General features: G+C 44.5%; 1 protein-coding gene across 1 annotated transcript in view; it reads left to right on the forward strand.

The window, feature by feature from the left end:
- The first annotated feature begins 1,931 nt into the window (after positions 1–1,931).
- The window catches only part of NDFIP1 (Nedd4 family interacting protein 1), a 60,944-nt gene continuing 44,115 nt past the window's right edge, over positions 1,932–18,760 (forward strand). Inside the window, exon 1 of the mRNA XM_069764045.1 lies at positions 1,932–2,175. Within this exon, the coding sequence (XP_069620146.1) occupies positions 2,143–2,175 (33 nt within the window). The 5' untranslated portion in view covers positions 1,932–2,142. The remainder of the gene's footprint in view (positions 2,176–18,760) is intronic.

Here is an 18,760-nt window from a genome sequence, read left to right on the forward strand (position 1 = left end):
GTGTATCCTGTATATAGTATGTAGTGCACACACAGACTGTATACAGTAGATATATATATACACACAGAGGCTGTATGCAGTGTATCCTGTATATAGTATGTAGTGCACACACAGACTGTATACAGTAGATATATATATATACACACAGAGGCTGTATGCAGTGTATCCTGTATATAGTATGTAGTGCACACACAGACTGTATACAGTAGATATATATATACACACAGAGGCTGTATGCAGTGTATCCTGTATATAGTATGTAGTGCACACACAGACTGTATACAGTAGATATATATATACACACAGAGGCTGTATGCAGTGTATCCTGTATATAGTATGTAGTGCACACACAGACTGTATACAGTAGATATATATATATACACACAGAGGCTGTATGCAGTGTATCCTGTATATAGTATGTAGTGCACACACAGACTGTATACAGTAGATATATATATATATACACACAGAGGCTGTATGCAGTGTATCCTGTATATAGTATGTAGTGCACACACAGACTGTATACAGTAGATATATATATATATACAGAGGCTGTATGCAGTGTATCCTGTATATAGTATGTAGTGCACACACAGACTGTATACAGTAGATATATATACACACACAGAGGCTGTATGCAGTGTATCCTGTATATAGTATGTAGTGCACACACAGACTGTATACAGTAGATATATATATATACACACAGAGGCTGTATGCAGTGTATCCTGTATATAGTATGTAGTGCACACACAGACTGTATACAGTAGATATATATATATACACACAGAGGCTGTATGCAGTGTATCCTGTATATAGTATGTAGTGCACACACAGACTGTATACAGTAGATATATATATATATATACACACAGAGGCTGTATGCAGTGTATCCTGTATATAGTATGTAGTGCACACACAGACTGTATACAGTAGATATATATATACACACAGAGGCTGTATGCAGTGTATCCTGTATATAGTATGTAGTGCACACACAGACTGTATACAGTAGATATATATATATACACACAGAGGCTGTATGCAGTGTATCCTGTATATAGTATGTAGTGCACACACAGACTGTATACAGTAGATATATATATACACACAGAGGCTGTATGCAGTGTATCCTGTATATAGTATGTAGTGCACACACAGACTGTATACAGTAGATATATATATACACACAGAGGCTGTATGCAGTGTATCCTGTATATAGTATGTAGTGCACACACAGACTGTATACAGTAGATATATATATATATACACACAGAGGCTGTATGCAGTGTATCCTGTATATAGTATGTAGTGCACACACAGACTGTATACAGTAGATATATATATACACACAGAGGCTGTATGCAGTGTATCCTGTATATAGTATGTAGTGCACACACAGACTGTATACAGTAGATATATATATACACACAGAGGCTGTATGCAGTGTATCCTGTATATAGTATGTAGTGCACACACAGACTGTATACAGTAGATATATATATATACACACAGAGGCTGTATGCAGTGTATCCTGTATATAGTATGTAGTGCACACACAGACTGTATACAGTAGATATATATATACACACAGAGGCTGTATGCAGTGTATCCTGTATATAGTATGTAGTGCACACACAGACTGTATACAGTAGATATATATATACACACAGAGGCTGTATGCAGTGCATCCTGTATATAGTATGTAGTGCACACACAGACTGTATACAGTAGATATATATATATACACACAGAGGCTGTATGCAGTGCATCCTGTATATAGTATGTAGTGCACACACAGACTGTATACAGTAGATATATATATATACACACAGAGGCTGTATGCAGTGCATCCTGTATATAGTATGTAGTGCACACACAGACTGTATACAGTAGATATATATATATACACACAGAGGCTGTATGCAGTGTATCCTGTATATAGTATGTAGTGCACACACAGTGCTGGCCGCTGAGCGCAGCTTCCCCTCAGCCAGTCTCCTCCTCGCCGCGCTCCCTCCTCCCTCCATTGGGCAGTGTTATCTGGATCATTCTCACCATCTGTTCTCCTCGGCCGCCGCCGTCTTGTTCTCTTCGCTCTCGGGTCACTATTTGGCCTCTGCCGGGTCATCTCCAGCTGACATGTCGGAGCAGAGCAGCAGTAGATACCAGCAGGTTCGTATGTGGAGGGGCGGGAGGTGTCTGTGTGTGAGCCCGAGGACGAGCCGCCATGTACTAGGCCCCAGAGCTGTTCTCCTGCAGCCTCACACCCGGAAACCAGGGTGTCCGAGAGGAGTCCGTGTATTCCTGTGTGCGGAGGGTTATTACCGTATATACCGGGCCTGATATAATGTACGTGCACTGCCACCATATACACCGTATACATTGTATCCATGTATGGGCACTGCCACCAATAGTGTCATGTGATATTTATACACAATATACATGTACGCAAACTGCCACCTATACCGTCATGTTCTGTATATACCATATATATCTACGGAAACTGCCACCTATACCGTCATGTTCTGTATATACCATATATATCTACGGAAACTGCCACCTATACCGTCATGTTCTGTATATACCATATATATCTACGGAAACTGCCACCTATACCGTCATGTTCTGTATATACCATATATATCTACGGAAACTGCCACCTATACCGTCATGTTCTGTATATACCATATATATCTACGGAAACTGCCACCTATACCGTCATGTTCTGTATATACCATATATATCTACGGAAACTGCCACCTATACCGTCATGTTCTGTATATACCATATATATCTACGGAAACTGCCACCTATACCGTCATGTTCTGTATATACCATGTATATCTACGGAAACTGCCACCTATACCGTCATGTTCTGTATATACCATGTATATCTACGGAAACTGCCACCTATACCGTCATGTTCTGTATATACCATGTATATCTACGGAAACTGCCACCTATAACGTCATGTTCTGTATATACCATGTATATCTACGGAAACTGCCACCTATACCGTCATGTTCTGTATATACCATGTATATCTACGGAAACTGCCACCTATACCGTCATGTTCTGTATATACCATATATATCTACGGAAACTGCCACCTATACCGTCATGTTCTGTATATACCATATATATCTACGGAAACTGCCACCTATACCGTCATGTTCTGTATATACCATATATATCTACGGAAACTGCCACCTATACCGTCATGTTCTGTATATACCATATATATCTACGGAAACTGCCACCTATACCGTCATGTTCTGTATATACCATATATATCTACGGAAACTGCCACCTATACCGTCATGTTCTGTATATACCATATATATCTACGGAAACTGTCACTTATAGCGTCATGTTCAGGCGCGGGCTGGCCCAGGTGGCAGAAATGCATATGCCCCCCGGGCCGGTGTCTAAGCAGCTGCACAGGGCCGCTGGAGGACTGGCAGCAGGCGCGGGCTGGCCCAGGTGGCAGAAATGCATATGCCCCCCGGGCCGGTGTCTAAGCAGCTGCACAGGGCCGCTGGAGGACTGGCAGTGACTAATACATAGCGCACCTGTAGTGCGCGATGGTGTCATCACGCCAGCAGCCCTGACATGCAGGCTGCAGGGGTATGTGATGAGCAAGCTCCTATGCGCCACTGCCACTCTGAGGGAGAGAGCCAGCAGCCAAGATGAAAGGTCAGCATACCGGCATACCGGCCTGTGTGTGCACGGAGCTCCGGCTTCTCCTGCTCTTATCTGCTATCCCGGCAGAGAAGGAGAGATGGGGGAAGTGCCGGGACAGTGCAGAGCTGTGAGCAGGAGAAACTGAAGAGCTGCACATGGACATCAGCCGCCCCTGCACCACAGAGGAGAGTGTCTGTGTGTGTGTATGAGGAGAGTGTGTGTGTGTGTGAGCTGCGTGCGTGTGTGTGTGAGCTGCGTGCGTGCGTGTGTGTGTGAGCTGCGTGCGTGCGTGTGTGAGCTGCGTGCGTGTGTGTGTGAGCTGCGTGCGTGCGTGTGTGTGTGAGCTGCGTGCGTGTGTGAGAGCTGCGTGCATGTGTGCGTGTGAGCTGCGTGCATGTGTGTGAGCTGCGTGCGTGTGTGTGAGCTGCGTGCGTGTGTGTGTGAGCTGCGTGCGTGTGTGTGAGCTGCGTGCGTGCGTGTGTGTGAGCTGCGTGCGTGCGTGTGTGTGAGCTGCGTGCGTGTGTGTGCTGCGTGCATCTGTGAGCTGCATGTGTGTCATTATACAGTGGGGCCGTGCGTGTGCGTGTCATTATACAGTGGGGCCGTGCGTGTGCCTGTCATTATATAGTGGGGCCGTGCGTGTGCCTGTCATTATACAATGGGTGTGTGTGTGTGTGTGTGTGTCATTATACAGTGGGGCCGTGCATGTGCCTGTCATTATACAGTGGGGCCGTGCGTGTGCCTGTCATTATACAGTGGGGCTGTGCGTGTGCCTGTCATTATACAGAGGGGGGCTGTGTGAGAGTGTGTGTGTCATTATACAGTGGGGCCGTGCGTGTGTGTGTCATTATACAGTGGGGCCGTGCGTGTGTCTGTCATTATACAGTGGGGCTGTGTGTGTGCCTGTCATTATACAGTGGGGCTGTGCTTGTGCCTGTCATTATACAGTGGGGCTGTGTGTGTGTGTGTCATTATACAGTGGGGCCGTGCGTGTGCCTGTCATTATATAGTGGGGCTGTGCGTGTGCCTGTCATTATACAGAGGGGGGCTGTGTGAGAGTGTGTGTGTCATTATACAGTGGGGCCGTGCGTGTGTGTGTCATTATACAGTGGGGCCGTGCGTGTGCCTGTCATTATACAGTGGGGCTGTGCTTGTGCCTGTCATTATACAGTGGGGCTGTGCGTGTGTGTCATTATACAGTGGGGCTGTCTGTCATTATACAGTGTAGCTGTGTGTGTGTGTCATTATACAGTGGGGCTGTGCGTGCGTGTGTGTGTCATACAGTGGGGCTGTGTGTGTCATTATACAGTGGGGCTGTGCATGTGTGTGTCATTATACAGTGGGGCTGTGCATGTGTGTGTGTGCCATTGGTGCATTCACTCTGTCATTCTTTGGACTGCAGACTTGTGCTTCTCACATTGCTGGCAGTGCTGTGGTCATTTGGCGGGTGTGTGGCTGTAAGTTTGTGATTTGCATACATGCGGTCACATGCCGACCAGACTTGCATGGCCTAATGCAACTGTATTGAACAAGGCCCAAAACAGTCTAGTCGAAATGTGGCTGGGAATATATATATCGCATGCTTGCAGTCACAAGACCACCTGTTGCCGGCACCAGAGAATCTTCATAGCGCATGATATGAGGATTCACACATAGTGTCTGTAGACATGTAGCATAAGATCCGACAACCCCTTTAAGGATGAGCCGCTACTCATGGGCCACTGCTGTGTGCTTGCCCCCCAGGCTAAAATTTGCCAGTCAGCCACTGGTCATGTTCTGTATATACCATATACATGTACGCACACTGTCACCTATACTGTCATGTTCTGTATATACACCATATACATGTACGTGCACTGCCACCTATACCGTCATGTTCTGTATATACCATATACAGGTACGCACACTGTCACCTATAGCGTCATGTTCTATATATACCATATACATGTACGTGCACTGCCACCTATACCGTCATGTTCTATATATACCATATACAGGTACGCACACTGTCACTTATAGCGTCATGTTCTGTATATACCATATACATGTACGCACACTGTCACTTATACCGTCATGTTCTGTATACACCATATACATGTACGCACACTGCCACCTATACCGTCATGTTCTGTATACACCATATACATGTACGCACAGTCACTTATAGCGTCATGTTCTGTATACACCATTTACATGTACGCACACTGTCACCTATACCATCATTTTCTATATATACCACATACATGTACGCACACTGTCACCTATTCCGTCATGTTCTATATATACCATATACATGTACGCAGTCACTTATAGCGTCATGTTCTATATATACCATATACATGTACGCACACTGTCACCTATACCATCATGTTCTATATATACCATATACAGGTACGCACACTCACCTATGCCGTCATGTTCTGTATATACCATATACTTGTGCGCACACTGTCACTTAGAGTGTCATGTTCTATATATACCATATACATTATATCCATGTATGTGCACTGCCACGTATACTGTCATGTTATATACAATGCTCAAAAAATAAAGGGAACACTAAAATCGCACATCCTAGATCACTGAATGAAATATTCCAGTGGTAAATCTTTATTCATTACATAGTGGAATGTGTTGAGAACAATAAAACATAAAAATGATCAATGTAAATCAAAATTAATATCCCATGGAGGTCTGGATTTGGAATGATCCTCAAAATCAAAGTGGAAAATCAAATTACAGGCTAATCCAACTTCAGTGGAAATGCCTCAAGACAAGGAAATGATGCTCAGTAGTGTGTGTGGCCTCCATGTGCCTGTATGACCTCCCTACAATGCCTGGGCATGCTCCTGATGAGGCGGCGGATGGTCTCCTGAGGGATCTCCTGCCACATTTACAATAGGGTTGATGATGCAACGGTCACACCTAGTGAGGGGGATATCTGCCACTGCAGAGCTCCCATTGATATTTTTGAATTATAAGATTATTTATAAGAGATCCCACTCTTCAATATTTATCATGAGATTCCCCTGATGAATCCTTATTGGGGAGGAAACGCGTAGGGAAAAATACATACATTTCTTGAGAGGTGGTGGGTACCCCAAACAGCATATATTTGGGGACTATCCTTGTCAGGACTGGAGCAATGCAGGGGCACGACAGGGAAGAATAGACATCCTCTTCCCCCTGCTATTTAATGCAAGTAGGTGCATATCTTTGCTCCTGTTCATGATGGAATCGATATGGGACAACGAGATTTGGTGAGACCAAACCAATTTTTAATTGAGCACTTATGAGCACGCGCACTTTTATGTTTTTGTTTTTTGTTTTTGTCATTTATGTGGATGGTCCAGAATCAATTTTTATGGTTACCAATAAAGGTCATGTTTTATTGACATTTAGATAGGACCCTCAGAGCTAGATTACTTAATATTACAAGGGGGATTTGATGGTGGACAAAAGTACCACTAAAAAAAAGCTGAGCAGACGTGGACTAAAGCATCCACCAACTGGACAGTCTGTGGTGCAACGTGATGTTGGTGGATGGCGCGAGACATGATGACGCAGATGTGTTCAGTCGGATTCAGGTCTGGGGAATGGACGGGCCAGTCCATAGCTTCAATGCATTCATCTTGCAGGAACTGCTGACACACTCCAGCCACATGAGGTCTGGCATTATCCTGCATTAGGAGGAACCCAGGGCCTACCGCACCAGCATATAGTCTCACAAGGGGTCTGAGGATCTCATCTCGGTACCTAATGACCATCACGCTACCTCTGGCGAGCACATGGAGGGCTGTGCGGCCTTCCAAAGAAATGCCACCCCACACCATTACTGACACACTGCCAAATCGGTAATCCTGAAGGATGTTGCAGGCAGCAGATCGCTCTCCATGGCGTCTCCAGACACTGTCACGTCTGTCACATGTGCTCAGTGTGAACCTGCTTTCATCTGTGAAGAGCGCCAGTGGCGAATTTGCCAATCCTGGTGTTCTGTGGCAAATGCCAAGCATCCTGCACCGTGTTGGGCTTTGAGCACAACCCCCATCTGTGGACGTTGGGCACTCAGACCATCCTCATGAAGTCTGTTTCTAACCGTTTGTGCAGACACATGCACATTTGTGGCCTGCTGGAGGTCATTTTGCAGGGCTCTGGCAGTGCTCCTCCTGTTCCTCCTTGCACAAAGGCTGAGGTAGCGGTCCTGCTGCTAGGTTGTTGCCCTCCTACAGCCCCCTCCACGTCTCCTGGTGTACTGGCTTGTCTCCTGGTAGCTCCTCCAGCCTCTGGACACTTCACTGACAGACACAGCAAACCTTGCCACAGCTCGCATTGATGTGCCATCCTGGATGAGCTGCACTACCTGAGCCACTTGTGTGGGCTGTAGAGTCCGTCTCATGCTACCATGAGTGTGAAAGCACAACTAACATTCAAAAGTGACCAAAACATCAGCCAGAAAGCATTGGTACTGAGATGTGGTCTGTGCACCCCACCTGCAGAACCACTCCTTTATTGAGTGTGTCTCGATAATTGCCAATAATTTCCATCTGCTGTCTATTCCATTTGCACAACAGCATGTGAAATTGATTGTCAAACAGTGTTGCTTCCTAAGTGGACAGTTTGATTTCACAGAAGTTTGATTTACTTGGAGTTATATTTTGTTGTTTAAATGTTCCCTTTATTTTTTTGAGCAGTGTATATACACCATATACATGTATGCACACTGTCACCTATACCATCATGTTCTATATATACATGTAGGAGCATTGTCTCCTATACATCATGTTCTTTATATACCATATACAAGATATAATGTACGTGTACATGTATATACCTTATACATGTATATGGTATACATACCATATACATGTATATGTGCGTATATATATGTCATATACATGTACGCACACTGCCACCTATAGCGTCATGTTTTATATATATATATATATATATATATATATATATATATATACCGTACATTATATCCATGTATGTGCACTGCCACCTATACCGTCATGTTCTGTATATACACCATATACATATACGCGCACTGCCACCTATAGTGGCATGTTCTATATATACACCATGTACGTGTACTGCCATCTATAGCGTCATGTTATATATATACCATATACATTATATCCATGTACGTGCACTGCCACCTACACCGCCATGTTCTGTATATACACCAAAAACATGTACGCGCACTTTCACCTATAGCGCCATGTTCGATATATACCATATATAAAAAATATAATGTACGTGCACTGTCATCTATAGCATCATCTAATATATAAAGCTGAATGTGTGTGTGTATGTGTGTGTATGTGTATGTGTGTATGTCCGGGATTGGCATGTGCACCATCGCAGCTACAGCCACAAAATTTTGCACAGTCACACGTCTGGACCCTGAGAGCGTCATAGGCTATGTTGTGAAGCGAAATTTTAACCCCGTGCGTTCCAATTCACCAAACAATTTTGCCCCTATCTACATAATGGGGAAAAAAGTGAAAGGAAAAGTGTTGGAGGCGTCGCAGCTACAGCCACAAAATTTTGCACAGTTACACATCTGGACCCTGAGAGCATCATAGGCTATGTTGTGAGGTGAAATTTTAACCCCGTGCTTTCCAATTCACCAAACAATTTTGCCCCTATCTACATAATGGGGAAAAAGTGAAAGGAAAAGTGTTGGAGGCGTCGCAGCTACAGCCACAAAATTTTGCACAGTTACACATCTGGACCCTGAGAGCATCATAGGCTATGTTGTGAGGTGAAATTTTAACCCCGTGCTTTCCAATTCACCAAACAATTTTGCCCCTATCTACATAATGGGGAAAAAGTGAAAGGAAAAGTGTTGGAGGCGTCGCAGCTACAGCCACAAAATTTTGCACAGTCACACGTCTGGACCCCGAGAGCCTCATAGGCTATGTTGTGAGGTGAAATTTTAACCCCGCGCTTTCCAGTTCACCAAACAATTTTGCCCCTATCTACATAATGGGAAAAAATGAAAGGAACAAGGGGGACTTAAAGAATGAGAGCGATGGCGCCAAAGAGTATATACCGTACAGTTGCTAAGGTGGGGCCCCGACATGGGATACTCACCACACACAGGGATATGAACAAACACACAAAATGCGCCACACACTACCACGTGCTTGAACACATATACCACCCTCAGCACACATTTCACCACAAATACACCAACCTCGCCACATAAAAGTCGAAACACAAAAGTCGCCACTCAAAACTCGCCACGCGCAGAACTCGCCACATGCAAAAACTAGGCTCTTGCAAAACTCGCCACAAGTGCAAAACTCACCTCATGGAAAACTCGCCACACGCAAAACTTGCACACGCAGAAAAATTGCCACATGCACAAAAGTTGCAACAGATGCAAAAGTTGCCTCACACAAAACTTGCACATACTCAAAAGGCACCACGCGCAAAACTCGCCATGCGCAAAACTTGCTGCACACAACTTGCTACACTAACCTGTCACATGCAACTCGACACACAAAAAGTTGCTATACGCATGTTGCCACACAAAACTCATCTCACAAAAGTCGCTACATGCATGTCGCCACATGCAACTCAACACACAACTTGACAAACGAAACTCGCCCTAAAACACACACAAGTCTGGTATTATCCTTCAAAAATAAAAATCTGATTAATAAGCAGACAAACTACAACAAATGTACCATATAGGAAATACGGCAGCTGTCAGTCACATGACCTGTCTATTATGTGTATGTGTGAGCTAATATATACTGCCAGGGGGAAGGCTTCCTGTTGGCTGGGGATTTATCAGGCTGCCAATTTAGCTTACAAATACTGAGGTAAAAATACTGAGCAAATAACGTGTGAACGAGGTCTAATACAGGAGGAGATGACACACAGGTATATACTATATACAGGGGAGATGACACACAGATATATACTATATACAGGAGAGATGACATACAGGTATATACTATATAGAGGAGGAGATGACATGCAGGTACATATATATACAGGAGGAGATGACATACAGGTATATACTATATACAGGAGGAGATGACACACAGGTATATACTATATACAGGGGAGATGACACACAGATATATACTATATACAGGAGAGATGACACACAGGTATATACTGTATAGAGGAGGAGATTACACGCAGGTATATACTATATACAGGAGGAGATGACATACAGGTATATACTATTTACAGGAGGAGATGACATGCAGGTATATATATACAGGAGCAGATGACCTACAGGTATATACTATATACAGGAGAAGATGACATACAGGTATATGCTATATATAGAAGATGACATGCAGGTATATACTATATACAGGAGGAGAGGACACACAGATATATACTATATACAGGGGAGATGACACACAGGTATATACTATATACAGGAGGAGATGACATACAGGTATATACTGTATATAGAAGGAGATGACATTCAGGTATATACTATATATAGGGGAGATGACACACAGCAGGTATATACTATATACAGGGGAGATGACATACAGGTATATACTATATATAGAAGGAGATGACATTCAGGTATATACTGTATATAGGGGAGATGACACACAGCATGTATATACTATATACAGGGGAGATGACATACAGGTATATACTATATACAGGAGATGACATACAGATGTATACTATATATAAGGGAGATGACAAACATGTATATACTGAGGTGATGAGGTGAAAATGAGAGGTGTGAGGTGAAAATGAAAAGGTATGAGTGCAAAATGAGAGGAGTGAGGAAAAATAGTGGAGTGATCAGAAAATGACAGATGTGAGGTTGAAATGACAAGTGTTAGGGGGGAATGAGAGGTGTGAGGGAGAAAATGAGAGATGTGAGGGGGAAAATGAAAGATGTGATTGGGAAAATGAGAGGCGTGATGGGAAAATAAGAGATGTGAGGTGCTATAACTAACCACAGATATTTACTATGCCCAGGCAATGCCGGGCTCTTCAGCTAGTGTTCTATATATTCACCATATACATGTAGGTGCCCTGTCACCTATAGCATCATATTTGATATATACCATATATAAGATATAATGTACATGCACTGTCATCTATAGCATCATGTTTTAAATATATATATATATATACCATATACATCTACATGCACTGCCACCTATAGCATCATGATAGATATATATATATATAGCCTGACAAAATGAAATTCTGGAACAAATGAGAAAGTAATTGAGATCTATCAGTCTGGAAAAGGTTATAAAGCCATTTCTAAAGCTTTCAGACTCCAGTGAACTACAGTGAGAGCCATTATCCACAAATGGCAAAAAAATGGAACAGTGGTTAACCTTCCCAGTAGTGGCCGGTCGAGCAAAATTACTCCAAGGGCACAGTGATGACTCATCCAAGAGGTCACAAAAGACACTACAACAATATCCAAAGAACTGTAGGCCTTAACCCCTTCATGACCTTGGGATTTTTCGTTTTTCCGTGTTCGTTTTTCACTCCCCTCCTTCCCAGAGCCATAACTTTTTTATTTTTCCGTCAATATGGTCATGTGAGGGCTTATTTTTTGCGGGACGAGTTGTGCTTTTGAACGACATCATTGGTTTTAGCATGTCGTGTACTAGAAAACGGGAAAAAAATTCCAAGTGCGGTGAAATTGCAAAAAAAGTGCAATCCCACACTTGTTTTTTGTTTGGCTTATTTGCTAGGTTCACTAAATGCTAAAACTGACCTGCCATTATGATTCTCCAGGTCAGTACGAGTTCATAGACACCTAACATGACTAGGTTATTTTTTATCTAAGTGGTGAAAAAAAATTCCAAACTTTGCTAAAAAAAATAATAAAAAATTGCGCCATTTTCCGATACCCGTAGTGTCTCCATTTTTCGTGATCTGGGGTCGGTTGAGGGCTTATTTGCGTGCCGAGATGACGTTTTTAATGATAGCATTTCGGTGCAGATACGTTCTTTTGATCGCCCGTTATTGCATTTTAATGCAATGTCGCGGCGACCAAAAAAACGTAATTCTGGCGTTTTGAATTTTTTTCCCGCTACGCTGTTTAGCAATCAGGTTAATGCTTTTTTTTAGTTGATAGATCAGGCGATTCTGAGCGCGGCGATACCAAATATGCGTAGATTTTATATTTTTTTTATTGATTTATTTTTATTGGGGCGAAAGGGGGGTGATTTAAACTTTTATATTTTTTTATTTTTTTAACATTTTTTTCAACTTTTTTTTAAACTTTTACCATGCTTCAATAGCCTTCATGGGAGGCTAGAAGCAGGCACAGCTTGATCGCCTCTGCTACATAGCAGCGATCTGCTGATCGCTGGTATGTAGCAGAAATGGAGGTGTGCTGTGAGCGCTGACCACAGGGTGGCGCTCACAGCCACCGGCGATCAGTAACCATAGAGGTCTCAAGGACCTCTATGGTTACAATGGAGACGCATCGCCGACCCCCGATCATGTGACGGAAGCGGTAGTTAAATGCCGCTGTCTGCGTTTGACAGCGGCATTTAACTAGTTAATAGGTGCGGGCAGATCGCGATTCTGCCCACGCCTATTACGGGCACATGTCAGCTGTTCAAAACAGCTGACATGTCCCGGCTTTGATGCGGGCTCACCGCGGAGCCCTGCATCAAAGCAGGGGATCTGACCTTGGACGTACTATCCCGTCCGAGGTCAGATAGGGGTTAAAGTCAGTGTTCATGAGTCCACCATAAGGGCTTGTTTCCATTTGCGAGAAACACGTCCGTGTCTCGCATGTGAAAACCAAGCTCTGGCACCGGCACTCCAGAGCTGAGCGTGCGGCCGCATAGCAACACATGGAGCTGCACGCTCCGCTCCCAAGTGCCGGCACCAGAGCTTGGTTTTCACATGCGAAACATGGACGTGTTTCTCACAAATGGAAACAAGCCCTAAGAAAGAGACTGAGAAAAAATTGCCTGCATGGCAGAGTGTAACAACCCTGCCGACATCACTGCATGGCCTTCCATACCCCACCTGCCTGTTACATCAACTCACTCACCCAGTGCCATGCTGTGAGATCTGTCTGCTGCCGGCTCCATGCCGTGTGCTTCAAGGCCGCTTGCTCTGTGTACACTTTCTGTCTGTGTGTATAAGGGGGCAGCGCCAGCAACTCCTGTTTCGTATTCAGTCTGTGTGCACCTCCCTAAGGTGTCTCTGGCCAATAGCCTAGAGGCCTCTGATTCTTAAGGTGTCCTCATCCATTGGAGGACACCGGAGCAAACTTACTTCCTCAGTCAGTACTTTGCTGCTGAGGTGTCTGGTTCAGTCTCTGTGTCCGCCACCCAGTGGGGCATAGTACCCTGGTCTGAATCTGTGTTCCATTACTTCTGTGTCTGAACTCTGGTCTATGTCCGTTCCTGTCTGAACTCTGGTTTATGTCTGTTCCTGTTCCTGCTTTGGTTGTTGCCATTCCCACTCTGCTGTGTGTATCTCTGCACTGTCACTCTGCTCTGATTGCCACTGTCTGTGGTTCTGTGCTCCTCTGCTTTGCTCACCACAACCTGTGGCTCTGTGCCTTCCCACACTTGGCTCCACCTCCAGTGTCTCTGCTATTGGCTCCGCCTCCAGCGTCTCCGCTCTTGGCTCCGCCTCTAGCGTCTCCATTCTTAGCTCCTCCCTCTCCTTCTTTGCCTTCTCCCTCTTTACTTTTAGCTCCATCTTCCTCTTCTCTGCTCTTAGCTCAGTCTTCTTCTCTGCTCTTTCCTACATTTCTGTTCTTGGCTCCGCCTCCTGCTCCTAAGTCCACCTTCTGTGGTTCTGCTTTGCATTTGCTCTTGCGGCCTTGCTCTATCTCTGTTCTGCAACTTGCCATACAGGTCTTTACCTGTCTCTTTATATTCACTAGTCCGAACAGGTCCGTACCTCTTTCCATATACCCTCCAGTCTGAACAGGATTTTACCTGTCTCCATACACCCGCCTGTCTGCCAGAGTGCCAGCCGTGCCCGCCTGTCTGCCAGAGTGCCAGCTGTGCCCGTCTGCCTGCCAGTATCTCTGTCAAGCCAGTCTGCGCGTCAGGGCCTCTGCCGTACCCGTCCATCAGCCAGTGTCACTGCTGTGTCTGCCTGTGTCCTGTCTCCCGGTGGGATCAGCATCCACAGTCAGACTCCACCCTGGAGTGGTACCTGCCGCACAAGTCTGTCCTCACCATCAGAGGCTCCAGGGAACACCTAGGAAGCTACTTAGCTACGCCCCTTCCAGGGAAGTCTGGTCTGTGGTCCAGTGGGGCCACACCCCCGCACCCCCGTGCCAACCAGTCTGGGTGCGAGCGTTACACAGAGTTCCACAATGAAAACCACTGCTGAGCAATAACAACATAAAAACGCGTCTCAGTTTTGCCAGAAGACATCTTGATGATCCCATAGACTTTTGGAAGAATACTCTGTAGACTGACGAGACAAAAGTTGAACATTTTGGAAGGTGTATGTCCCATTACATCTTCCGTAGAAGTAACACCGCATTTTGGAAAAGGAACATCATACCAACAGTCAAATATGGTGGTGGTAGTGTGATGGTCTGGGGCTGTTTTGCTGCTTCAGGACCTAAGAATTGAGTACAGTAGTTCAATGCGGTATGTGATGTAAATTTTTTCATAACAATTTTGTAAAGTTATGAAATGTTCTATAAATGTTCCTGATCTAAGGATCTAGGAATTTAGTTGACATGAATCTGTGCTGCGCTTTATGTATATGCTCAGTAGTGACCAATGCTGTGGAGTCTGAGTTGGACGTCAGGGAGATTGAGGAGACAGTCATAGTCGGATGTTTGACTTACAGACTCCACAGCCCTGGGTATGACCTTAAAAGGCAGTTCATGCTCGGAAACCATCCAGAGTGGCTGAATTACAACAATTCTGCAAGGATTAGTGGGCCAAAATTCCTCCAGAGTTGTAAAAGACTCATTGCCAGTGATCGCAAACCCTTGATTGCAGTTGTTACTTCTAAGGCTATGTGCACACGTTGCGGATTAGGCTTAGGAATTTCTGGTGCGGATTCTGCCTCTCCTGGCAGAAAACGCACCTGCGGATTTGTTGCGTTTTTTGTGCGGTTCCGCAGCATTTTTTGTGCTTTTTTGTGGTTTTCTTGCGGATTTGCTGCGTTTTTTACCCCTGCGGTTTTCTATAATGGAATGGGTGCAAAAACGCTGCAGATTTACAAAAAAGAAGTGACATGCTACTTCTTTTTAACCGCAGCGTTTCCACAGTGGATTTTCCACAAAGTGTGCACAGTGTTTTTTTTTTCTCATTGATTTACATTTTACTGTAAATCAATTGCGGATCTGCAGCGTTTCTGCACCTCAAAAAACGCTGCGGATCCGCAGGGAATCCGCAATGTGTGCACATACCCTAAGGGTGGCCCAACCAGTTATTAGGTTGAGGGGGCAATCACTTTTTCACACAGGGCCCTGTATGTTTGGATTTCTTTTTCCCTTTAATAATAAAGTCTTTCATTTAAAAACTGCATTTTGTGATTACTTGTGTTATCTTTGCCTAACGTTAAATTTGTTTGGTGATCTGAAACATTTAAGCGTGACAAAGATGAAATAGAATAGGAAATCATGAAGGGACAAACACAACTGTACTGTATTGTCATGTTCTATATATAATACTGTATATACCATGTACATGTACGGACACTACCACCTATAGGGTGATATTCTATATATAAATGTACGGACACTGCCATCTATAGGGTCATGTTCTCTATATATGCTCCATATCCATGATGTGTACTACCATCTATAGGGTCATGTTCTATATATACATCATATACAAACACAGCCGCTTACAACACTCTTGTTCTGTATATACCACAAGTGTGATCTTGCTTGTCATACATGTCTCCGTGATATGCACAAACATTTCCATAGACCACCAGGTGAACCATACCAGCTGCAAAACTCTACCGCAAAGGCATCAGAATAGACCCTAGCTGCCAGTAGTTTCTCGAAGTGTCTTCTGCTTACAAAACTTGGCGGTTATGCCATTTTTCCTAAAAGGCCTGGTGTGTACATCCTCTTATTGTCTCACATGACAGTGCACCAGGCCTCAGTGACAGGACTCCCCCTATGTCTGATATATGTCTGTATGTTATAAAACTATTAGGCCTGGTGCACATGGTCAGTAATCGGCAGCGCTTTGGACGCAGCACTTGTCCGCTGTGTCCAAAGCATTGCCAGCTTTTGAACACAGGTGATTCCGCATGTGTTCATTGAAGACTGCGAGATAGATACACATGCTGCAGTCTATAAAGATGCGCCGCATGTCCGTCTCCATGGGTGATCTGTGGCATCAGTGCACGCATAGCGGGCATGGGATTTCATGAAATCTCATCCACTATGCTGTAACATCTGGCTGCTGCGGGATGGACGATGCGGATGTATGCAGCGTTTCACCCGCAGGGTTTACTGATCTTGAGAATGCACCCTCATATAATATAAAGGTACCGTCACACTAGACGATATCGCTAGCGATCCGTGACGTTGCAGCGTCCTCGCTAGCGATATCGTCCAGTGTGACAGGCAGCATCGATCAGGCCCCTGCTGTGCTGTCGCTGGTCGGGGAAGAAAGTCCAGAACTTTATTTGGTCGCTGGACTCCCCGTAGACATCGCTGAATCGGCGTGTGTGACACCGATTCAGCGATGTCTTCACTGGTAACCAGGGTAAACATCGGGTAACTAAGCGCAGGGCCGCGCTTAGTAACCCGATGTTTACCCTGGTTACCATCCTAAAAGTAAAAAAAACAAACACTACATACTTACCTACAGCCGTCTGTCCTCCAGCGCTGTGCTCTGCACTCCTCCTGCACTGACTGTGAGCGTCGGTCAGCCGGAAAGCAGAGCAGTGACGTCACCGCTCTGCTTTCCGGCCGCTGTGCTCACACAGACAGTACAGGAAGAGTGCAGAGCACAGCGCTGGAGGACAGACGGCTGTAGGTAAGTATGTAGTGTTTGTTTTTTTTACTTTTAGGATGGTAACCAGGGTAAACATCGGGTTACTAAGCGCGGCCCTGCGCTTAGTTACCCGATGTTTACTCTGGTTACCGGCATCGTTGGTCGCTGGAGAGCGGTCTGTGTGACAGCTCTCCAGCGACCAAACAGCGACACTGCAGCGATCCGGATCGTTGTCGGTATCGCTGCAGCGTCGCTAAGTGTGACGGTACCTTTAAGCCATATGTCTGTTTTGCGTCCGTAAATTTCCGTAAAACGTACATGACCTTATACAGTTTCCTAGGTTTAAAAAAAAATGTATCAGTACAAATTGGATGCCACAAGGATGTTCTGTGTGGGATTCCATTTTTTATGCTACCAAAGACTTGCGATTTTTATTTCATTTTTCCTACTTTTGCTCACTGACAGTTTCGAGAGAAAAATGATTCATCGGAAGAGTCACATTGAATATCATTGGTCAGTGTGCCGTCCTTGTGCTATCTGATCAAAAATGAGCCCAAAGACTTACTTTTTTTTTTTTATCATTTTGACCACCATGGAAAGTTATGGTACTTTACAAATGACTTTGTAGGCGTTTGTCTTCATTCTTGTAAAAAAATAATGTGCGATTGGCTTCCAAACCCCTGAAGGCAGGCGAAAAGACTGGGGCAAAGCAGTGATTTGGAGGCCACGTCCTTGCACTTTCTTGGGGCCTCATTGGCTGCGGTGACTTGACGGTGCACCATCAGAGGCACATCGGATGGCTCAGTGGACATAGTCTTGATGAATTATAAAACTCACACTGCATCTAACTAGACACCACTTATCTGCTATTCTCTATACCTCATTTTTTATTGTGAACTCTCAGAATTTTTCTCTATAAATTATTAATAGGGTTTTCTTATGCTGATAGCCATTATTATGTCGGCAGTATAGATCAGCCAAGTAATCTGAGTGTTCCCTGCCATCTCTTTCAAGACCCTTACTTAGAAATAACTGGCAACAATTAGTACATGCTATCTCTGCTATCACAGCCATCCATGGAAACACCATACTTTCACAATGATGCTGTCATTACGCCAATTCTTCTAATGCATGGTCTGAAGCTTTAC

Source organism: Ranitomeya imitator, chromosome 4, assembly GCF_032444005.1.
Source record: "Ranitomeya imitator isolate aRanImi1 chromosome 4, aRanImi1.pri, whole genome shotgun sequence".
NCBI classification, from domain to species: domain Eukaryota; kingdom Metazoa; phylum Chordata; class Amphibia; order Anura; family Dendrobatidae; genus Ranitomeya; species Ranitomeya imitator.